The sequence below is a fragment of the Diabrotica virgifera genome, chromosome 5, assembly GCF_917563875.1.
Source record: "Diabrotica virgifera virgifera chromosome 5, PGI_DIABVI_V3a".
Classification (NCBI taxonomy): Eukaryota; Metazoa; Arthropoda; class Insecta; order Coleoptera; family Chrysomelidae; genus Diabrotica; species Diabrotica virgifera.
In genome coordinates, this window is record NC_065447.1 from 59207222 (window position 1) to 59232662 (window position 25441).

General features: G+C 32.0%; 2 protein-coding genes across 4 annotated transcripts in view; both read right to left on the bottom strand.

The window, feature by feature from the left end:
* The window catches only part of LOC114331029 (uncharacterized), a 443107-nt gene that overhangs the window by 143191 nt on the left and 274475 nt on the right, over positions 1–25441 (bottom strand). The window lies entirely within an intron of this gene.
* Positions 14145–14936, bottom strand: LOC114331045 (uncharacterized). The gene has a single exon (XM_028280520.2). It carries the CDS (start codon positions 14874–14876, stop codon positions 14268–14270), a length of 609 nt encoding a protein of 202 aa, XP_028136321.2. The 5' UTR covers positions 14877–14936; the 3' UTR covers positions 14145–14267.

Here is a 25441-nt window from a genome sequence, read left to right on the forward strand (position 1 = left end):
TTATGAATACGTGTGGCAAATATCTCGAAAAAAGAATGTGTGTGTACTTTGTACGCACGTAAGAAGATATTCTTCTATTATATAATAGGTAATTTAAACGAAGTAAATAAGTCTTATTCTTTATAAAATGTGGTGTGTTCGTTGGAGAATTGAGTAACGTAACTACTGAAGGAAATGCACAAATTTATTGAGATGTTAACAGTTAGAGATACAAAACGATACTGCCTAAATTAATGAATACAAACTACATATTTCTTAAAACCTTTCATAGTCCATGAACATTTCGCTGACACCGCGAAATTACAAGCGTTGGTGTTTATCATGTCACGTAGTCTAAATATTGAAATATAAACACACACAGTGGCGTGCTCGCCATAACACCTCCCTCCTGAAAACCGAAGCTGGGGTGTCCAAGAAGGGCCTCTTTGCAGCTTCGAAGTTTTGGGCTTGTAGTGTAGAGCCTCTCTGGATATGCTCCGAACAGGGCAGGTAGGGCCACATGAAACAAAGAAACCCACCGGCAATAACTCATTCTATTTTTGTTGTTGTGAGAAGGCCGTAGATGAAGTGTACCACAAGGTAATCGAATTATATGTTGCAATTATTACTGATTAAATTCATTTATAATATGGAAAATGAAAGTTCATATCTACTACTTGCCGTGTTACACTTCAACTTCGTTTAGTTAATAACCTCATAAAATGGTTTTACATTGAAATGAAATTTTCGAATAACCTCGTTATCTAACTTAATTTTTAGAGTTTTATTGGTTTCATTGACTTCCAGAACAACATATGGTCCTGTATTTAATATCGATTTTGGTGTATTTGGATTTCTTGGTCTTTTTAAGAGAATATTATCTCCAACTTTATACTTTACTTCCAAGTTACTCGTTCTTAAGTTATCAAAACGGTTCTTTTGCTTTTTCCTTTGATCGCATTGTTTTTCCCTTATATTTTCTAACTGATTATTATACGAAATTTCATCAAATTCCCTATCATTTTTATATGGAAATACTAAACTGTAGGGGGTAGTGGATGTTGAATGATGTTTACTAGAATTATATGAGTATATAGCGACTAAAAGTGCATCTTCTAAGTCGCACTGGTTATGTTCTAAAAGATAGCTTCGCAAAGTATCTGTTATGGTAGCATGGAAACGCTCAATTATACCGTTAGAGGCATGGTACTCAGACGAAGTAAGGTGCCATTCGATATTCAACGAATTAACAAAACTTTGTATCTTTTTATTATTAAATTCGCCCCCGTGATCTGACATAATCATCTTAGGAAGGCCAAAAAGCGAAAAATAATTTTTTAACTTACTAATTATCGTTTCTGGTTTTTTATCAGTTAAAATATACGCTTGCGCAAATTTTGTTAGATTATCTATAACGGTGAGCATTTTCTGTTTATCAAAAAAGAACAGGTCTACAGATAAAGCCTCAAATGGTTTCTCCGGAGAATGCCTTACATTTAAACCGTACGATTCCTACGATCAAATTTTGAGAGTTGACAAGTAGGGCATAAAGTAATAAATTCGGTTATTTCTCTATACATATTTTTCCATTTATAAAGTTGTCGAATTTTGTCTGCAGTTTCATTAATTCCTTTGTGATAATTACTCGGGTCGTTGTGATATTCGAAAATTATCCTTTGCCTATCTTCTACAGGCGGCATAGTAACGATATTTTTACAAATTACAAAGTTAACGTCTGGATAAAGGAAACTGAGCATTTTATAATAAATATTGCTTTCAAAATAAGGTATGCTATAAGTTTTATTTCGGACTAATACTAGTTTTTTCAAAGTATTAAAATTCTCAAGGCAATGGTGTGGCTTAATTTTAACTATATTAATCGCTCTACTACGATTTTCGATATATAACTTTAAAATTTTTTCAAAATCCGAGTCACCAACTGTGGGAAAATTATCATTGATAGTTTCGAAATGATTTATATTTCTGTCATTCTCATCGTATAGATATAAAATACTCTTATTGTTAACGTCTAAGATTTGCTCATTAGAGTAGGAAAAATTATTTAAAACTAAGTTAGTTTTAACATTCTCAAATTCGGTATATTCATTTTGTTTTTGATGCACATGGTTTAATCGAATTCTTGACAGAGCGTCTGCAACTCTGTTTGCTTTGCCCGAAATATGCTGAATATCAAAATTATATTCACTTAATTTCAGTCTCCATCGTGATAATTTAGAATTAGGATCTTTTAAATTTAAAAGCCATATAAGTGGTCTATGGTCTGTGACTAATCGAAATTTAACTCCAAATAGATATGGACGGAAGTAATTTGTAAAGTGTACAACAGACAGTAATTCCTTTTCTGTAGTGGAATATTTCATTTCAGTTTCATTTAATGTTCTCGATGCAAAAGCGATAGGTCGATCCTCACCGTTATCGGACATCTGTGACAAAACCGCACCGACAGCGACATTCGATGCATCGGTCGTCAAAATAAATTCCTTAAAGAAATTAGGATAAACCAGAATTTTTTCCGAGGTCAAAAATTGTTTACATTTGTCAAAGCATTCCACTACTTCGGGTGTAACATGAAACTTTATATTTTTTTTTCAACAAACCCGTTAGAGGTTTAGTTAAATCAGCAAAATTATTTACAAATTTCCTATAATAGCCAAATAAGCCGAGAAATGATTTACATTCAGTTTGATTTTGCGGGACTGGAAAATCTAAAATATGTAGCTTGAATCTTTTTCGGGTCTGGTTTAATACCTTCCGGTGTCAATAAATGACCTAAGAAAGTTATTTCATCCGTTAAAAACTTACATTTATCAGGTTCGATCTTTAAATTATTTTTTTGTATTAATTCAAAAATTATTTCGATATTTTTAAGATGATCTTCGACTGTATTACTAAAAATTAAAATATCGTCCATATAAATGAAACATGTTTTGCCTATGTGCTCTCGAAATATGTCATTCATCACTCTAGCAAAGGTACTAGGAGCGTTTTTAAGCCCAAACGGCATTCTAGTAAATTCAAAGTGCCCGTTTTCTGTGGAAAAAGCTGTTTTTTCGATATCTTCGGGATTCATGGGAATTTGGTGAAAACCCGACGCCAGATCGATTGTAGAAAAAAATTTAGAGGTATGGAGAAGGTCGAAAATATCGCTAATATTCGGGATAGGAAATCTATCGTCAACCGTGATAAGATTTAATTTTCTAAAATCAATTACTATCCTCCATTTTTGAACATTATTTTCGTCAGGTTTTTTGGGGACAATAAAAAATGGCGAATTCCAAGGACTGACAGAATCGCGAATTATTCCCTGCTCTAATAATTTTGTTATTTGTTTATTGACCTCTTTTTTATGAACGTGAGGGTGCCGATAATTTCTAGTATAAATCGGACTGGCATTTTCAGGGTTAGTACGGATATTATGTTTTATTCGACTGCTAAAAGTTAGATGTTCGTTAGGTAACGAGAATATATTTTGGAACTTCACATTAATATCTTTTATCTTAGTTTGTAATCTTTCATCAAGATGGTCTAATTTTAGTTTACTTATAATAGTATCAATTTTTTCAGTTGAGTCGATAACATTACTTCGGACTTGATTTTCGTGTATATTATTTAGACTAAATATATTATGTTCCCGATCAGACGAAAACAATGGGATTTCCTCATGATTAGCAAATAAAGTATTCAAACCAAAGTCAATAACACATTTATTCTTTTCTAAAAAATCATAACCAAGTATTCCATCAAAAGGTGAATTTATGTCTACTATATAGAATTTTTCAACACTCGAAAATAATTTAAAGTTTACGCTCTTTGTAACTTGAATTGGTTCGTTACTAATACCAAATATTTTAAAATTTTCATGATTAAACTGATAAGAGTCTAAAATTTTACTTGGTTTCAATATTGATATAGCTGCCCCTGAATCGATTAATAACTTTAAATTTAAATTTTTAATATGCGCGTAAAGAAGCGGTTTATTTGCTACTTGGTAAATTGTAAAGTTGTCAGCGGAATTTGCTCTAAAAAATCCTGATCAACTTCGATTTCTATGTCTTTTTCGTTTTCTGAACTGTCGTTGTCGCAATAGGTATTATGAACAACATTGTGAGATTGTGGTTTACGATAACATTTTTCTGCTTTATGTCCATATTTATGGCAAAAAGTGCACTTTGGAATGGTTAATTTAATTGGTGGATTTGGATTTATCGATTGATTTGTTGAACCGGGCGCAGAAAATGTTTTTTGCGTACCTGCATTACTTGAAGAAATTGTATTGTCATTATTTATATTTAATTTAGAAAAATTGTCATTTGTTTGTTTGAAATATTGTTGGTTTTCATAATCGTTTAAAATTTGCTTAATTTGAATCAACGAACTGGGATTTAAAGAACGAAGCATTTGACACAAAGGTTCTTTTATGCCCGTAATAGCGGTCAGAATTGCAGTCTTACTGTGAAAATTATTTAAACATTTTTTTTCAACATTGTTCAAACTTGAATCGTATTTGATAACTTTACTGATTCTTATCAATTGTTTTTCAATTCTATCAACGAAATTTACCGGTTTTTCATTAGAACGTTGCTTAAAATGGCATAACTCAAAATTTAGACACTGCAAATCCAAATTTTCACCAAACTGAGAAAGGAGAGCATTTTTTATCTCTTGCCATGTCGAAAATTCTTTCGAGCCAATGAAATCAAGAGCCTTTCCCTCTAACCTGCTTTTTACAATAAAAGGAAAAATTTGTAAATCCGCTGGGTCAAATTTTGCAAAAATGAAATCAACAGAATCTATAAAATAGTGTAATTTTGAAGAAGACCCATCAAAAACATTTTTAAGCTTGATAGCTTTGTCACTATTAATATAATTATTAGAAGTGTTGGCGGAAATTATGGACGTATTTGCTGTTACGTCGTTAGTTGCCATTATATTAACAAAAAATAAGTTAAACAAATAAAAAAATAAAAAAAATGCAAATACTAGATATGATATCTTGAAAGTTTGAAAATAGCGAAACAGAGTAAATAAAAAAATGAAAACAAATACAAAATTAATATAATTCGACTAACCTCAAGTACTTCCGTGAGAACGTGGCCTTACACCGGAACGGGTCGAGAACGTTGTAGCGTCTCAGATCAGGTGGATTTACACTGGAACGGGAAGAGAACGGGTGGAGAACGTTGTACCTTCTGGATCAAGTGGCTGTACACTGGAACTGGTCGAAATTCTAAACTGTATGTAGTTGCTTCTTCTGTGGAAATGCTTCACCGTTTCCAGGGTCGAGTGGCTTTTCACTGAAGCTGGTGGTTGAGAAGATTTCACGAAGTTACTAGTTGCGCCTCTCCAGAACTTCCGAATTGCTTTGTGGCTTTACACACGGAACTCAACTACTAAGTCACTAATTCTCCAATTTCCCAATTAACGATTAAAATCGATTAGAAAAAAGGCTTTACTTTTTCTAATTGGAAATTTCTACTAACTGCGCCAGTCTTATTCTTTATAAAATGTGGTGTGTTCGTTGGAGAATTGAGTAACGTAACTACTGAAGGAAATGCACAAATTTATTGAGATGTTAACAGTTAGAGATACAAAACGATACTGCCTAAATTAATGAATACAAACTACATATTTCTTAAAACCTTTCATAGTCCATGAACATTTCGCTGACACCGCGAAATTACAAGCGTTGGTGTTTATCATGTCACGTAGTCTAAATATTGAAATATAAACACACACAGTGGCGTGCTCGCCATAACAAATATACTTAAAAGGTTATTTGTATTTTATTTAAAAATCAAACTAACTTTTTTATCTACCACTTTCAAAAAATTTTTATTAAAACAACCAGAAATAAAAAAAATATATATAAATCGCCCAGGAATTGAACCCGCGTCATTCCAATCTCAGTGCTAACGTATTTCCCACTACTCCAGCGAGGCCCTAGGAATTGACATGTAAGTTTCGGATATAATTACACAACACGGCGACATATAGTGTAAAAATGTTATGCTTACATAATATTTTATTATTTTACTACAGGGAAACACAAATCCGAAAACACAAGAATTATAATAAATAATACATTTCCTAAAAACACTAATATATTCTTTTAATGACTTATTTGCACGGTTACAGATACATACATACCTATCTTGAAAGATTAGCAATGAACTACATACTGTCAAAACTACATACTGTCAGTGTGCGCAGGCGCGCAGATCTATGTACAATTTTACCCTCAATCGATTCGCCGCTAAAGAAGAATATCTTCAAAAATATTCAGAATTACAGCCGCAATCTTGGAACGCGTTTTTGCTACCTGTTGATCGCTAGTGTTTCCTCTTAAATCCAATAGAGCATGCATGGGATATTCTGGGACGACGTATTCGAGGTAACCATGGTGAGTTTGAAACCATGAATGATTTGAAGCAAGCAGTTCGTGCCAAATGGAAGCAAATTCCTCAGGCAGACTTCTACTCGTGGAGCTAATACAGCCTACTAACCCTACCCTTTTTTCATAAAAAAATGTTTAAATTAAAAAACTGTGTTCTTTTTTCTGTGTAACATTCTTGAGTTGTAATAAATGTGACTTTTAAATTTTGTTGATTATTAAATTATACTCAATACATCTTAAACTTTTTTAATTACCAATCGCCAATTTTTAGGAAAAATCTGAGTGTCCGGTTAATCTTGCACTGCAGTGTATATTTGACATCTGATATTGGATTAATCACCAATGTTAAACTACCTACAATCTCGTGAGAACTTCTTCATTTTAAACCATTGGTAGACACCTTACAAAATAAATAGCTATTGCAATATAATATAAATAAAAAATGTATATTTTGCTTACTTTTCTCGTAATTATTTATAAATATAGGTATCACGTTTCTGTCCCAAGATTTCTATGTGTTAATTGATAGTAATGAAGTAATTCCGTTTCATTTGATAGCCGTCTCGATACCAAAGTTATTTTAATAGCATCTTTAGATACCTTTAATGGTAAATCTCCGTAAATCATGAGCCTACCTAGATAATTGCACTAAACTACTGACTTATATATAGCTACTTCCTCAAGATATGGTCAACCGTTATATTTTCGCACTAGTAAGCTTGATTCTCAAGGTGGTGTATTATAATCAGAAAATGTAGACAGATTAAAAAATACTCTGAGAGCTCATAAAATAATGAGACCCTAAACAAAAATTTTCTGAGAAAACGCAAACAAAATATTTTGGAATATTCTCCCAAAAATGACATGCATATTCCTCTTAGAGAGACATGAACTATTTTATAACTATATCACTTGTAGTTTCTAGTAGATATATGGTCAAAGGTACCGCCTGGGTACTTTCGATTATATATTGTCTTCTTTTTTGCGATATTCTCGTTGTCTGTAACAGACAGGTTTTGTTATTAGGTACCACATTAATAAGTATTTGATAAATAATTTATTAAATAGTGTGGAATTCGGTATAATTAGCCTCACTACTTGGTATGTGACATACCGTATGTCGGTCTGTACGGTTCTAATATAGGTCATTGTTGTCTACTTCTGTATGTTTTCAGAAGGGTTGGATATAATGCGTTTAATCTTTTCAGATAGGGTGGGGTTGTGATATGGTAGTGACCTATAAATTGGGGAGGAAGAAGAAGCCTGGCGATAAGTGACGATAAGCAGGGTTTTGTAGCAATCTAGATTCTCGTTTACGGATGAGTTTGTCTATTATAAAGGGATCATAACCATTGTTGACAGCTATTTGTTAAATGATGTTAAGAGGATGGGTACGTATTTTTGGTTGCAATGCTATTCAAATGGGGATTCATTTTTTTCGAATTCTGAGAAAAGTAATACGTATTTTTGAAAAATTTAAACGTAGAATGAAAGATTACGTTATTAGCGAGGGTCGAAAGTCCCTGAGAACTTCTATAATGTTTATTGTAATAAGTTACAGGGATGAAAATCTAACAGAAAATTTAGTGTTATTTTTAATTTCAAATATCTCATTCAAAATAAACTTTTTATTTAATCTAAGGGACTTTCGGCCCTCGGTAATAATTTAGTCTTTCATTCTGCGTTTAGATTTTTCAAAAATATTTATTGGTTTTTTCAGGATTCGAAAAAAATAAACACAATGTCCGTCGTAATATTTTCCAAATCTATCTTTGTCATACAACGCACGCAGTCGAATAGAATATTGTTAGCATATTGTCAGTCAGACACTGACAATCAGTGACAATTTTAAATATTTGACATGAATCGGGAATATTTTGAGTTGTTGATTAAATAATGTTGATATAAGTATAGTGTATTTGATAAATAATTGATTTAAGACGTGAACTTTATAAAAAGTTATTTATTGTGTATTATTTATGAAAGATAGGAGCAGAGAATACATCAAGATATATTCTGTGATCCAAGTATTTTGTTGTTAAAGACGTTCAAAATTGTAAGCGTTCCATAGTAACAATATATTATTAAAAAATCACTTTAACACTTTTCCTCTTTTCTCGATCGATTATTAGTTTTTCTTGTAGGTACATATAAATTATTACAATCACTGAATACATAGTTAATGAAAAAATTGTCACATTTATTCATTGAATTAATAATTTGCAATTATACAAAAAATAAGAGTTATCCAAGAACATTCAAAAGCCATCTCTTTAAGTTAGTTATGACATTGTTAAGTAGAATGACATTCTAGTAATATTTACATATCCATACCAGTGTGAATTTTACTACACGTAATTTGTCATGTAAAGACAGAAAAGGTAGGGATAGTCGTAAAATATTTGCGAATTATGTACCTATGGCCTTAAGTTCTTTATTGAAAGGGTCATTTGACATACGTATGGAAAATAGGCTATGTATGAAACTTCTAAAAGCAGCTAATTTGTATGATAGAGGGTGATTGGAAGAAAAATGAATGACGTGGTCGGTTTGGGTTGGTTTACGAAAGATACCAAAGTTGAATTAGTCGTTAAGTCTGGTAATAGATAGAAAGAAAATTAATGGCCTGGGATTTTCCCATTGATTTTGTTTTAAAAATAGTTATTTTCCTAACAAGTGCAGAAAGTCATTCTTTTCGGCACGCGACTGCAGTTTGCCGACCGACGCGAAGCGGGAGTTCGGCAAGCAGTCGAGTGCGGAAAAGAGACTTTCTGCAAGAGTTAGGAACAATATTTTTTCTAAGAGTCTTTAAAAAATTACCAAATCTTAATCAATTAATTTAATTAATATGAAAATACATACACAAATTAATTCTTTGACAAGGTTGTCAAAATCAAACTTTCAATATAATTAGTTAGCATGACGACGATCTTGGTTTCCATGACGATGATTCAAAACGACTGTTATTGTCTACCGATTTGACTTTCGAATATTATGTCAAAATAATTTTATTTCATCGAATTGTCGCGTTAATTTCATTGAAACAGGAACACAATAAGATATATTTGAAATAAATTAGTAAATAATATCTAAATATTAGTTTATTGCATGTATTATAATTACTTTAAGGCCATATTAACATATCTAAATTAACACGCGTGCGGAAAAGTAAAAACCGCGTGCGGAAAAGTAACACGCGTGCGGAAAAGTGAAACTTTCTAAACTAAGATGCGTGCGCGAAAGTAGACATTTTTGCACGCTCGTAGAAAAAATATTTTTTCTTCTATGTGTTGCATTTTTTTACCACTCAGTATATTTTGTTATATCAAATAATAACAGTTACACTATACATATCACTAATTAATTATTTTGTATGTTATACCATTTTTCAATTTATTTACAAACATAAAAACATTTCTCATTCGATTAAAAATACATTGTATCTTAGACATATCTCCCACTTAAACAAAAAAAATATCAAATTTATTGTTGACTTAATCAATTATATGTGGGTTAAAACAATTACATGTCTTCCTACATATAAATTTTTGTTTGTCATATCATAAGTTCGATAATATTTAATCCATACTTATCAAAAAAAAATGTTTATCTTTCTTTTAATCCCTACAAAAACATCCGTACTCTACGGAATGCTTGTTGACGAAACATGTTAGAGTTCTTGTCTTAATTTTGTTGTCGCGTTTGCGAACGAACCTAATTTGGATATGTAAAGTAGTTCTTGAACATTTTGGTAATTGAAATACCGATCAGTGGAATAGGATAATGCCCTGCTCTAAGACAACGCTGAATTTTTATTCGATACTGTTATTCAACAACCAATTATATTACCCGCCTGCCATGTAAGCTAGGTAGATTAAATAGTTCGACAAGCACCATTGCCGGTCCAAAGTCCATATAAAGAAGGAAGGTTGGGCGCAGGTTTACCAACCTTACTTTAGAACAAAAAAACTGTGAAAATAGCACAAAGAAAAGAACTTGATTCATCAAACGACGATAAATATGCGAGGAAAAAGGTTTATCTGGATATGAAAGTGTGTGCGATATGGATCATCTGATCTCTCTACAAACTAGACGATCTTTACAAGCTACTTAATGAACTTATTAGGTTAGACGTCGATTTCTTTAATTTTGAGAGTCTCAGAGAGAATACAAAAATAAATTGACAGAGATAATAATTGCAAAAAAACCTTATTTGTGCCATAATTTATAAATAAATGCTAATAACATTGTTTTTTTACATAACCACATACAATACGACAAAGAGCGAAAGAACTAGGTGAAGGATACAAATTGTGGTATGTAGGGAGTAGTAACACTAGAAATGGAGTTGGTATATTTGCTGATACTGAAATGAAAGATAACGTAGTAGAAGTTGTAAGAACGAGTGATAGAATGATGTCAGTAAAATTTGTAATTGATAAAGAGGTATTGAATGTTGTGTGTGTGTGTATGCTCCTCAAACAGGTCTGGGTGAGAATGAAAGAAGAGCTTTCTATGACCAATTAAGAGACGTACTGAGTGATATTCCAGCAGAGGAGAAAGTTATAATAGGATGTGATTTCAATGCACATGTGGGCCAAGCCAAAACAGGATATGAAACAATACATGGGGAATTAGGCTTTGGAACTAGAAATCAAGCTGGAGATGACATGCCTGAATTAGCAACAGCATTGTCGCATGAGCAACGCCGTAGTGGATGCTAAAAGATGAGAAAGAGGTCTATTCAGGGAAAGAATAGTAGAAAAAATATGTTGGAACATGAAAGGAAGCCCTAACACAATTTGGAGAGAAATGGCCAATATTATTAGAGAGACGGCTATTGAAATACTTGGGAAAACGTCAGGAAAGAAGTTTGAGGATAAAGAGACTTGGTGGTGGTCAAATGAAGTACAAGGAAAAATAAAAGACAAGGGAAAATTATATAAAAAGTGGCAAGAAACCAGATCGGACATAGTTCTTCAAAACTAGACACTAGATCTTCAAAAGGGTCTCGCCCTTAGATGTCTAAGCCTAGCAATTAACAACAAAGATTGTTTAGATACATTTATTTGTGCCATCCCAGTTTTATAATCTTTGGAAAACGTACAATATAATTATAAATAAAAATAAAATAAAAACTTTACAGAATAAATGATAACATACATTTACCAAACCCACTTCTGATTTTTACTTCATATGCCCTTTTTAGCCTTTCTATACTGGGTTGTTTCTATCCCAACACCAGTTATGGGGTTACGTAGCATACTACTAGTAGAGCACAAAACACCTTCAGATGACGTTGGTGGCTTTCCTCTTGACGATTTCTTCTTTCCACTATTAATGCTTTTTCTGGCTGTGCTTCCAGTGCTCCTTCCTGAAATAATATTAAATTCTCTGGTATCTATAGGAGTAACATGAACACTTCTTGAAGATTGGACGTTAGTTTCATCACCCATTTCGTGCCTAGCTGATAGTTCCTCCATTTGATTCCTTCCTTCCATTTCATCAATTTCTTCTTTTAAATTGAGTTCGTTGACCACAAAGACCAACACAAATATACATTCAATAACACCCGTGGACAAAGATCTATGATTATATGTTGTAACTGTAACCAACAGAGATATACATCCATCAAAAATAATCGACGTAAGATGCCTCAGGAAAAGAAAATCAGAGAAGATTGCTGAGAATGGAATATTAGAAAACGATAACGTCGACGAAAGCTGGCAAAAGATAACCAACGCTGCAACAGACTCACTTGGAGAGAGAAAAGTAACGAATACTCACATATTAAAGAAGAAAACGAAACGAATACTTTATGAGGCAAATAAAAAGGAAGCACTCGCAGAGTTTCTCAAAACAGATGGAACACGACTTCTACGAAACACAAACAGAAATATGGAGAATGGTCAGAGGGCAAAGAAAGGAAATGAACGAATTAATAAAAGCGAAACACATTCAGAAGGAAACATGGGCAGACTACTTCCGATCTCTATTTGCTAAAGGCGACGATAATGAACCACCAACACCTGAAGTTACAACAAACGAAGAAATAAACATCGAGGAGGGAGAGGTAAAGGAAGCATTAAGAAAATTAAAAAATAGAAAATCTCCGGGAGAGGACAGAATATCGAACGAACTCCTACGGAGGACAAGATCTAACTAAACAACTATCTAGAATATCGAACGAACTCCTACGGAGGACAAGATCTAACTAAACAACTATCAAAACTAATACAGAAAATAATAGAACAAAACAGAATACCACAAGAATGGAGATCAAGCATCCTAATACCTCTCTTCAAAAAAGGAGACAAATCGGACCCAGAGAATTACAGAGAAATTAACTTATCAAACACAACATTAAAATTAACAACCAAAGTGATAACAAACAAATTGAATGAAACTATAACATTGGCAGAAGAACAACAAGGTTTTAGGTCGGGAAGGTCATGCACTGACGCTATATTTATAATGAGGCAAGTTCAAGAGAAATCGTTGGAATACAACAAACCGGCATATTTATGTTTCGTGGACCTTACGAAAGCATTTGACAGGGTCACATTAAAGGACGTTATCCATTTGTTATAATCGAGAGAGGTACCTCTAGGAATAATTAAAACGATCGAAAACATCTACCAAAACAACACAATAAAAGTAAAAGTGGACGATGAATTAACTGACCCAATTGAAGCCGGCAATGGGATAAGACAGGGGGATTCCTTGAGTCCTTTATTGTTTAACCTGATCATGGACGAAATAATAAAAAAAAGTAAGAACTAAAAAAGGATAACAAATGGGAGAAAAACAACTTAAAAATGCTATGCGGACGATGCGACTCTCAAAGTGAAGATGATTTACAACGTATGCTGCACCAATTCAACATAATCGCCAGAAAATTTAACATGATAATTTCCTCACAAAAGACAAAATGCATGGTTATAACAGCAGATCCAATAAGATGTAAATTGGAGCTGAAAGGTCAGATAATAGAACAAGTGATGGAAATACCTAGGCATCACACTATCTAGCTATGGAAGGCTCGAAACAGAAGTGGAAGATCAAGTGAATAGAGCAAACAGAGCCGCAGGTTGCCTGAATGACACAATATGGAGAAATAAAAATATCGGAACAGAAATGAAAGGCAGAATTTACAAAACAGTCATCAGACCAATAATGACATACGCGGCAGAAACACGACCCGACACAGAGAGGACAAAAAGATTGCTCGAAATAGCGGAGATGAAAACCCTTCGAAAAATCGATGGTAAGACTCTATGGGACAGAGCTAGAAGTACAGATATACGACGGAAATGCAAGGTGTATAACATTAATAACTGGGTAAGAAACAAAAGAATAGAATGGAATGACCACATAAGCCGAATGACAACAAATAGGATAGTCAGGATAGCGAGAGACGGTTCCCCAATAGGAAGACGATCAGTGGGAAGACCACGAAAACAATGGAACGACAACTTACTAGAGGCACATTGAAAAAACAGACAGTCATGTCTATACAAAAAGAAGAAGAAGAAGAAATTGAGTTCGTTAAAATTATCGACTACATCAACATATTGCTTTGTACCTTCATCTGATCCATTTAATTTCTCTAAATGCTGTCGTTCCATAACTTTGTCTCCTTCTTCAAAGTGGTTAATGGATTTTGAGGAGCCGCATACAAGGCCATTATTTTGTGACATATACACTACTACTTTATAAGATGTCTAAGTATAGAAATTAACAACAAAAATTGTTTAGATACATTAGATACATTTATTTGTGCCATCCCAGTTTTATAATCTTTGGAAGACGAACAATATAATTATAAATAAAAATAAAATAAAAACTTTACAGAATAAATGATAACATTCATTTACCAAACCCACTTCTGATTTTTACTTCCCATACCCTTTTTAGCCTTTCTATATTTGGTTGTTTCCATCCCAACACCAGTTATAGGGTTGCGTAGCATACTACTCGTAGAGCATAAAACACCTTCAGATGACGTTGATGGTTTTCCTCTTGACGATTGCTTCTTTCCACTGTTAATGCTTTTTCTTACTGTGCTTGCAGTGCTTCTTCCTGAAATAATATTAAATTCTCTGGTATCTATAGGAGTAATAGGAACACTTCTTGAAGATTGGACGATAGTTTCATCACCCATTTCGTGCCTAGCTGATAGTTCGTCCATTTCATCAATGTCTTCTTTTAAATTGAGTTCGTTGAAATTATCGACTACATCAACATCTTGCTCTGTACCTTCATCTGATCCATTCAATTTCTCTAAATCCTGTTTTTCCATAACTTTGTCTCCTACTTCAAAGTTGTTAATGGGCTTTGAGGAGCCGTATACAAAGCCATTACTTTGTGAAGATCTAGGGCGCCTTTTTAACTTCATGGGAGAGTACCCGTTTATTGAAAATATCTGTCTTCCATCTGTTAAATCTTCATTTAGGCAAAAAATATCACTAGCGTTTCTCATGTTTAAAAATAATAGATAAGATTTTTAAAAGGGGAATGTCACTTTGACGTAATATTTATAGCTAGACAAGTTTATTGCCATATCCGTGTGACGCCAAGCTGTATTTTTTAGTTATGTATTTTTGTTTTTTAGTGGGCGAACTACCCACAACATGTTATCTTTAAAAAAGTTTATGTTAAACTCTTGAGGAACATTTTAACTTTTACCACATATTGTAAACAAGTTTGTGGAATGATATCTCACAAAACTACTATGTAAATTACTTTCATTTTTTAATAATCGATACCTATACAAGTAAAACTTGACCAATCTATTTTCCATATATTTAACGTATAGTGCTAGGATTAAAAATTTGGGGCAAAGAAAGCCTTAAGGTGGGACGAGTAATAGAAAAGAGGAACTGAGTTTAGTTAATAAGGTGGAGTGGGGTAAGTTCGGATCGGTTTTCGTTAAGTTTGATTTTAATAATATTTTTGTAAATTATATTTCAAATATTTAACATTTTCTTGGTATCAACGTGAAGTAACATTAATACGTTACGTGTCCCATGAATGGGGCAAGTTCGTAAACAGCTATTTAAAACTCAATAAAATTTATCTTCCTATGATATGGGACAAAATCGGAATTACTAATCCGTCATTTATGAAATGCTTTTTGCCAGATTAAAATAAGTTGCTTAGTTTAAAAGTTATACATTTAAATATAAAGAATGGTTTTTTGCATGGCATTTATGCGCCTGTCCGAATTTCTATCAATGCTCCTTTAATTGTTTCTGCTGATTACGCTCTTCGGTTCATTTTTCTAATATAATATCTAACCTTTTTTGATCTAAAAAAGGTTATAAGTAAATAATTTGAGCAAGAAACCATAAAAAGTACAAAAAAAATCTTTAAAATTGACTGAAAAAGCACAAGTCCGGTCTTACCCCGCTAGATGCTCCGAACTTGCCCCGTGCACTAATATTTGCGGTGCAAGCCCAGAGTAGTGTTTTCCAGTAAATTTCAAATAATCGAAAGGATTTATTTCTTTAACGTAAACTTTAAGCAACGTTCTTAATACTTACCAAAAATAAATGCACAAGACACAAAATTTTGCTGTAAAATACCGGCACTTTCTTCAACAGCTGTAGGTTAGATATCTACTACTCATGTATTTAATCAGATTTTATAAATGGCAAAATAGTGGCAGAATTACTTCTGAGTGAGAGATATCTATGTCAATCAGTTCATACTAATCTAGTACAGATTTCTACTTATTAATTTGTACACAAATAAAACTGCCACAATTTTTGGTGGATATGTTACATGTCATTATGCAAAAAACAAAGTCATTAATGGCAAAGTAAGTTTTCAACCTAATAGAAACATTAATAATATTGAAAAATATTAAAAATATTACTAAAAGATTTTTAATTGAAAACTTATTGGTCCATTTCCCTGGTAACAAGCCAGATGGATGCTGAAGCGAAGAAGACAAGAGGGAATTCAAAAAGCCGACAAGATTTGTGGTATTTAGATCCCTACTTACTAATGAGAAAAAAAATTAAATTATTGAGTGGGTGTCCTTAACAGTAGGTATGCTAACTTTATTATAATATATTTCTATCAGCTAAGATGACATAATTTTAAAAAGTTTCGATACGATATTACTGTCGGCGTCACAACGCAAGAAGATGATTTTATGATTATAGGGCGCCTATTCTCATGGACAATTAGTTTCAGAGCCAAAAGGTCGTCTTCTGGGAAAAAATGTACACAATATTTTATTTTTACATTGCAATTATGACCTTTGAGTACGTGTCAAATGTGTCAATTTTTCTTATATTTTAATTCGCTGTGTATGTTTATGGTATTGTTTTCTTCTTCTTTGTGTGCCGTGCCTGTTTTCAAGCGTTGGCTAATGTATTAACAAGCTGATGAAATGTTTCTCGGTCGGCAGCTATATGAAACAATTCCTTGGCCATTCGACCTGTCCATTGTCTGATGTTACGCAGCCAGGACAATAATTGTTTTCTTCCAACCCAGCATTTTCTTTCGATTTTGCCCTGAATGATCAAACGGAGTAAGCGATATTTAGGTCCTCTCATTATATGACCGAAGTATTGAATCGCGGTAATTTTTTGTTACATATCATCTTACGTCTCCTAGAGTCTCTAAGCAAGCATATGCCCGAACTACTATGCTCCCTAAAACGACACTCAGTCCTGTCCTAACTGCAAGACACCAGCGTTTCACAGGCTTAGTCTTGTTCTTGCTTAAATCTTGCACGGTCAGTCTTGGTTTTGGTCTTGCTAAAATTAGGCGGTCTTAGTCTTGGTCTTGCGACAACGCAAGACCGATTTTGGCTACACTAATTGATTCCCAATACTATTCGCCTTTTTTTGTTTTCATTCTTATCAAGCACTAATCTTTATTTATTAATAATTAGTGTGATTTTATTGAGATAGAATTACAAATACCTTATGTCATTCCAACAGTCACGTAGATATTATAATTGCCATCTCAACTTCTATCAAAAACAGAAAATACTAATATAGAAAAATTATTAAAAACAATTACTCAGGTATATTTTTTGATCCAGTTAATTTAATCAACTTTGGCATTCAAAGTAAAAAAAATAATAGTTGTTTGTTCGTTCGCGAATCAGTCTAATCTTGACATCCATAAAACAAGATTTAAAATATTCAAGAACCTGTTATATGTCGTTCTAATATATATGTTATTAGAGGCGTGGGCAGGATTTTCAAGTCAGTGAGATCGCATTCAGCAGATAAACAATGTTTGTACCTATGTATTATATAATTATAATTTCAGATTGTCTGTTGTACATAAAAGCCAATCATCGGATTATATTAAATAAAAAGCTATGTGACGTGCTGGTTCTAGTAGGCAGATCTAACTCAATCAAAGTTATTTCGTTTTTGTAACCAAATTCTATAATTAGTTCAGTCAATGAGGGTATTTGACTTCGAATTCCGTCCTAAGCATCAATTTACTTGATATTTTGACAGAAAGTAGGGAATAGCTGAAGAAACAAAGTCTACCGAAATTTGTTTGTTCAAAAGAACCCCAGAAGCCGTTAGAGGGCCTAATTCTAAGCAAAAATGTTGTATAATTTTTTTTGAAAATTCAATACTTTTTGAATTATTAGTGATTGAGCCATTTTCATTGAAAAATGACACCTCTTCGGACATCTAATGAAACAAAGTGTAAGAAACAATTTTGTAGCTTATAAAAAATCAAAGAGATTCATTTCTTCATAAATTTTCTATAGACCGGGCAGTATCGTCGCCCCCGCTAGCGAAATTATTCCGATTCGATTTTTTTGATCAAACTTACTCAAAAGGAGGTTCTTATAACACATCCACAGGGTGCCGGGCGGTGCCGCGGTCGAAAAATTGTTTAAACAATTTTTTTTAACAAATTCACAAAAATAATTTTTTCATTTCGAACAATTTTTTTAGATTATTTGGCTTATTCTAAGCCAAAAAGGTCTCTTGTCTTTTTTTTCTAAAATTGACTGTTGTCGAGTTATATGCGATTAAAACTTTGTAAAATACGAAAATGGCCATTTCAAGGCTGAATAACTCGATTAAACATTATTGTTATGAAATTCAAAAAGTGATCAAATCAAGTTTCAAACCCCTTCTTCAAGGTCCTGAAGAGATTTTTGTCATTATTTTATTACAAAGCTGTTATTTTTCATTATTAGCCATTAGCCCTATAGTCCAGGATTTATCGTCACCCCCGATAGTGAAATTATTCCGATTCCATTTTTTTGCAGAAAATTATTCAAAACGAGGTCCTTATAACATATCCACAGGGTGCCGGGCGGTGCCGTGGTCGAAAAATTGTTTAACAATTTTTTTTAAACAAATTCACAAAAATAATTTTTTCACTTCGAACAAATTTTTTTTAGATATTTTGGGACGTTGTGAGCAAAAAAGGTCTCTTGTAATTTTTTCTCTAAAATTGATTGTTGTCGAGTTATATACGCGATTTAAAATTTGAAAAATGCGAAAATTGCCATATAACTCGATAACAATCAATTTTAAAGAAAAATCACAAGAGACCTTTTTTGCCCAGAATAACCCAAATTATCAAAAAAAAATCGTTCGCAATAAAAAAAATATTTTTGTGAATTTGTTTAAAAAAAATTGTTTAAACAATTTTTCGACCACGGCACCGCCCGGCACCCTGTAGATATGTTATAAGGACCTCGTTTTAAGTAAGTTTCTGCAAAAAAATGGAATCGCAATAATTTCATTAACGGGGGCGACGATACATCCTGGACTATATTGTTAATAATATCGCTAATTGTTAATAATTAAAAATAACACCTTTGTAACAAAATAATGACAAAAATCTCTTCAGGACCTTGAAAAAAAATTTGTTCGTAATGAAAAAATTACTTTTGTGAATTTGTTTAAAAAAAATTGTTTAAACAATTTTTCGACCACGGCACCGCCCGGTATTCTGTGGATATGTTATAAGGACCTCTTTTTGAGTAAGTTTGTGCAAAAAAATCGAATCGGAATAATTTCGCTAGCGGGGGCGACGATACTGTACCGGTCTACTAGTTATAATACAAAAAGAGATAGGGGGGTGGCTTTTTTGCGAATGCTCGAATCGGCGCATTCAATTTGAAATAACAGAAAAATTATTGACTTTACGAGTATAATGCTGAGAACACTTTTTGTAGTGCTTGAAAAGACCTTTAAAATGAGCACTGTTAAATGTCGATTGCGTTTAAACTGAGTGAGATACGGTGCAAAAAAGATTGAACACTCATTCATTTTAAGAAAAAATGAGTCAACCTCGCATTCACCAATATTTAAGTACATCATTTTCTTCTACAATATCTTTTATTTTAGTGTTATTTCTATGCTTACAAAGTTAGATTGGTTTAAAATGGTTTTTGAAAAAAAAAAATATCAAATTATAAAGCGCATTTTTAAATTTTCTTAAAAATCTGTATTTTTTTTTCGGTGTAACTCGAAAACGATGACGAGAAACGGAAAATTGATTTAGTACAAAAATGCAGGGTTCGTTTTAACAAAAATTTTGATTTTTTCAGTACTGTAGCATAAAACTGTAAGAGATATCACTACTTTAAGTTAGATTGATAGCGCGACTATCACCTTTCTTGTGCCCTTTAACCCTTTACCTTTTAAAAACTAAAGGTTTTCAACTGAAGTATCAATGCGGTTTTATTTATAGTCCTTCAAATTTCCTTTAAGATGGTTTTGAAATACATAAGCCATCTTTAAAATGAACGAAGTTAAAACCAAAAAGGAACGAATGACAGTGGCGACAGTGATGTAGATTAGAATAAGTTAGAAGTTAGTGACATGACTGTGATTCTTTATGTCTAAAAAATTTATATCATTTTTCTATATTTCTATATCTACTATATCTTTAGTATAAATTTTATTTTTTGCAAAGGATGCAAAATTTCAAAAAGATATTTTTATTGCAAATAATAAAAAAGTATAAACTTTATAATATAAAGGATATGTTCAAATGTATTTTTGAAGTTATACTTCTTTAGGCGCGATTGAGATTGAGGGTGAATTTATATTGAACTGCGCACATGCGCACACCGACAGTTTGGTATTAGTCTTTATACGGGCTCTGATTGGGTGTTGAAATGATCTGTCAATAATTGTTCAATATGTGAGGACAGAAATAAAATCAAATTTATAATTATAGTGACTTTTTAAATAGTTTTGAAAAGCCACAGGTACGTAATTCTAAATGTTTCAGTTGTATTCCAATAAAAAATTATCTTTATACCTATTTGGATAATGTAAATAAAATAATGTACTTACCTAGTACTTGCTATGCTATATCCCTAGTAGGCAATGCTTTAATTTACATAATCTGATTACGAACAAACTTTCTACAAATTTTCATCTAATGTATCGTTATCTTACTCTATATATTGTTGTATTTTAATTCGACAAAAATCAAACTAATAAAAATTCATATAAACAAAATGTCAAAAAGTTGTTCAGTTTGTGTATATTCCCACATGACGTATACGTATACCATTTCAAATAACTCAATTTTGGAGCAAAAAAAATTTTGGACCTCCGATTTGTCTGAAAATTGGTATATAGCTTCTGCGGGACGTACAAATAAGATATTTAAGGTAAAAAAATCTTCTTCGTTTTTTCTCAAAATGTTATTTTATGCGATTTTACAGTGATTTGGTATTATACAAATTTGCATTTTCTATCGTAAAGTATCAATGAAAAACATAATATTTTAATAGAAAGGACTCAAAAATGTCATTATATGGCATTATAACAAGTTACTTTGATTCAAAACAAGCTTTTGATCAAATTTTATAGTGTAGAAAACGTTAAAATACCGTTTTTTACATTTTTCTCCATTCCCAAAATACATCATAATCAATTTGGCTGAAAATTTGCCCACAGATAGATAAAACATAGGACTTTAAGTGGTGAGAAGGATTTGAATTATATTACAATACCAAAAAAGTTACATGCAATATTATAGTCAACAATATAGGCGTCTACCGTAAGTAAAATTAACTCGAAAATATCGACCTCACGACAAAAATTGTTAAAAAGAAATTGTAATAATTGTAAATACGATTTATTTGGAACAATTTCAGTTCCTACCATTTTTGTCGAAAAGTTAAAAATGGCGCAGATATTGAGCCAAACAAGTTCTCCTTTAAAATCAAGATGGCGGCTAACGTAACGGAGGAATTCATTCGTGATTTTAAATTTAGGCTACTATTGACTCCCTTAAAGATCAGAAAAATAAAATTTTGGGCAGCTCGGCATTCAAGGTCAAATGCTATCCCGACTGGACTAATATATACTTTTGAGTCTGATATTACTGCATGTAACTTTTTTGGTATTGTAATATAATTCAACGGTATTTTAACGTTTTTTACACCATAAAATTTGATCAAAAACTTGTTTTGATTCAAAATAACTTGTTATAATGCAATATAATGACATTTTTGAATCCTTTCTATTAAAATATTATGTTTTTCATTGATACTTTACGACAGAAAATGCAAATTTGCTTAAATAAACACCAAATCGCTGTAAAATCGCATAAAATCACATTTTGAGAAGAAAAGAAGAAGAAGATTTTTTGACCTTAAATATCTTATTTTTACGTCCCGCAGAAGCTATATACCAATTTTCAGACAAATTGGAGATCCCAAATTTTTTGCCTGAGTGATTTGACATGGAATGTAGTACCATGCGCAAAGGTTTGAAATCGCTTCGACTCTCGTACGGCGGGATACACGGGAAGTAGGTTCAAGCCCAATGCAAGTTATATCATTTTTTATTTTTTTTATAGATTTTATGATTGTAAGTATATTATTATATAATTTTTTTCAGAAAATACGTATTTAATTAAAATTTTTGGTAACAATTATTGTTCAGAAATCATTTGTGGCATTTTTCAATGTGTTTGTGTGTGTTTTATTCTTTTATTTTTTTAATTTTTGGTATTGTTTTAATAAAAAAATTTCGAAAGTAGTAGAGAAACTGTTTAAAGTATATTGATTTCGTTGAAATCATATAAAAGAAGTATAACTTCTTACGTGCGTACAAAGTACACACATTCTTTTTTTATTTTTATTTTGTAAAGATATGGGTTGTTTTTAAGGGTTGAAAAATGAAAAAACTAAAATAACATTGTCTCAAAATAACGATATCAAATTGATTTAAATTGGATTAAAATAACTTTTTTTACATCATATTTTAGTATCGAAGTAGGTGGTTTATAAGGGTAAAATTATTTAGCCAACCAACAATAACGTCTTAAAAGTATAAAAAATACCATTATTTAACTTCATAAAACGCTATTAAAGCGTAAAAAGTACTTTGATTTACTTTACAACTAGGTTTATTTAATGTTGAGAATAAGGGGTAGTTTCCACCCCTAAAAATAATAAGCATGTATAAGCATAGAGTAGACTTTGAATTAGGAGGTAAGTAGAGACTACTCCCAAAATTTTATCAACATTGATTCATTATGATATAAATCGGAATTAAAATGGTGCCACTACAGTATGTGGTCTATCCAGAAAATGCGGTCTATCTGCGCATGTGTGCATATCTATTATAGTGTGTAGTCTACCGATCAGGAAAAAAGAATCTGCGGAAAATAATGAAATGTAAGAAAACTTGTAGAAAAAAATATTTATTCACAAGTAATAAATATTTGGAAAAAAATTCACATTTGGAGGAAAATAGATGTAGAATGAAAGAGGGCTTTAACAATTTACAAAAAAAATTAGCAACCCAACTATTTACAAAAATAAATTATATGCACTTAACCCAATTACTTGGAGACGATCCAGCCTAATCATTAAAAAATAAAAAAGGCATGCTACTTAATTTAGGAAAGGATACAAACAAACGGTTTGTTGCAATTAATTAGTGTGTGTGTTCTCTTCTGAGAAAAGATTTTGGTGTTGTTAAGCCGCACAGGTAAAAAAATCTTTACAAAGTTAATAAAACGCATAAATCAGAAGAATTATTATTTTAATTTTACAAATTAATACTTTTTCATATCAATTTACTATTTTAGTTGGGAATAAATTGATAGGATAAAGTATTAATTTGTAAAATCAAAATAATAATTCTCCTGATTTATGCGTTTTATTAACTTTGTAAAGATGTATTAGACAGTAAAATATAATAAAGGTTATACACCGCATCCCTCCGTAGACCGCAAGCTATAGAATAAACGCGACGGTAGACAGCATACTATAGTAGCACCAGTGAAATCCAATTTTTGCTCTCACTGACTGGAGTATAAATAAAAAGCTATGTGACGTGGTGGTTCTATAAAGTAGGCAGATCTCAATCATAGTTACTTCGTTTTTTATGATAACCAAATTCTATAATTGCTACGCATGGATTTACACAGAGCGTACAACGAACTTTATTGACCTACAGGTAAAAGACATTTACTCATAACCCTCTGTTGGTTCTTCTAATAGATGTACCGAATTTTTTTTAATACTTGTTGTTAAAGCGCCTTTGAATACCGACACAATGATTGTACATTGTACAGTTACAACATTTATGAAAAAAAATTGGACTGAAATTATGGTAATTAAGTAATTAAACATTTATGTAGATATGCAAAGTCTTACAAAGTGGAAAAATGATTTTAACTAAAAAATTTCCATATACAGTAAGGTCTTATGCGGATTATTTTAATGCGATTTTGAAGTTGTGCGGTTTGTATTTCATCCAAATATTTCTATTATTAACAACTAGTATAGTATAATTATTAACTATTCCCATCCAGATGTCAGTAATCTGTCGGTTTGCAATTCGGGTATTCCCCTTGTTACATGATGTAGCCTGTAGTTATTACATAAATCTGAGTTTCGCATTGAAAGGTATAACCTATAACCTGTAATTGTTTTAAAATTAAGTTAAAATTTTTAAGTATTTAAGAGTTTTTAAATGTTGCTGATTTCAAGTTGCAGTATAATAAACAGCACATTTTGATTTCTGGATTGAAACATTTAATTAAGTGTCGTAAAGTTTTATATTCCATTTGAAGAGGTTTTTGCAATCTCAATATCGTTAGTCTGCGTTTTTAATTTCTTCTTTAAGATTTTCTTTGGCCCAACGGAGGAAAAAACATCACACATAAAATTTTTGGTGGACAAACTTCCACCATTTTATGTGATTTTAGAAAACTGAAGAACGTATCCCTACGTATTCAATGCAAGTATAGTCTTTTTTATGCGATTTTTTTATATGCGCTTTTCTGTAGAACGTATCCACCGCATAAAACGAGACCTTACTGTATACATTTCTGCACCATTTCTTTAAATAAATGGAAGAGATGTTCAAAATATTTTTGTGCAAAATATCTTCCATTTTATAGGTTGTACTTTTCTTTGCCGCACAAAACATTATTCTTGACCACATAACTTCAAAGGCTTTGTTTGCTGTGGTGGGAAAAAAATAGAAGCACTAGTACTAGAATATTCCGTTAGAACTTTCGCAGTATTCAGCCCTAATAGCACATGTCCGTCCAATACACATTTTGCTAGTGTTTGACCAGTAGTCCAAGTAATGAAGCTTAAAATAGGACAAAACCTCGCAATTTTTACAGAATGGATCGATCTGCTTGGAAAATTTGAGAATAAGTAGTGGATAGTCCAAGGATTAAAATCTATATGATGCCAAAAGGCGCTTTTACCATGGGGTGGTTGCCACCCCATGTCGGGGGTGAAATTTTTTTATTATATTTTGACCGCAAAAGTTGGTAAAAACATTTATTCTAAGCAAAAAATTTTCTATACATTTTTTTGATAAAATTAATAGTTTTATATTTATTCGCTATAGAAAGTGTTAGTTTTATATTAAAAAAATTAATGTTTTTAATCAGTTTTCTGCAAATAACTCAAAAAGTTTTTGTTTTATCAAAACAACTTTGCTTAAAAAAATGTACCTTTTGAAAAAATCAACAAAAACCGTGTTTTTAAATTTTCTTTAAGACCAATAGTAATCGAGCTATACTTTATGATGTTAGGTCTTC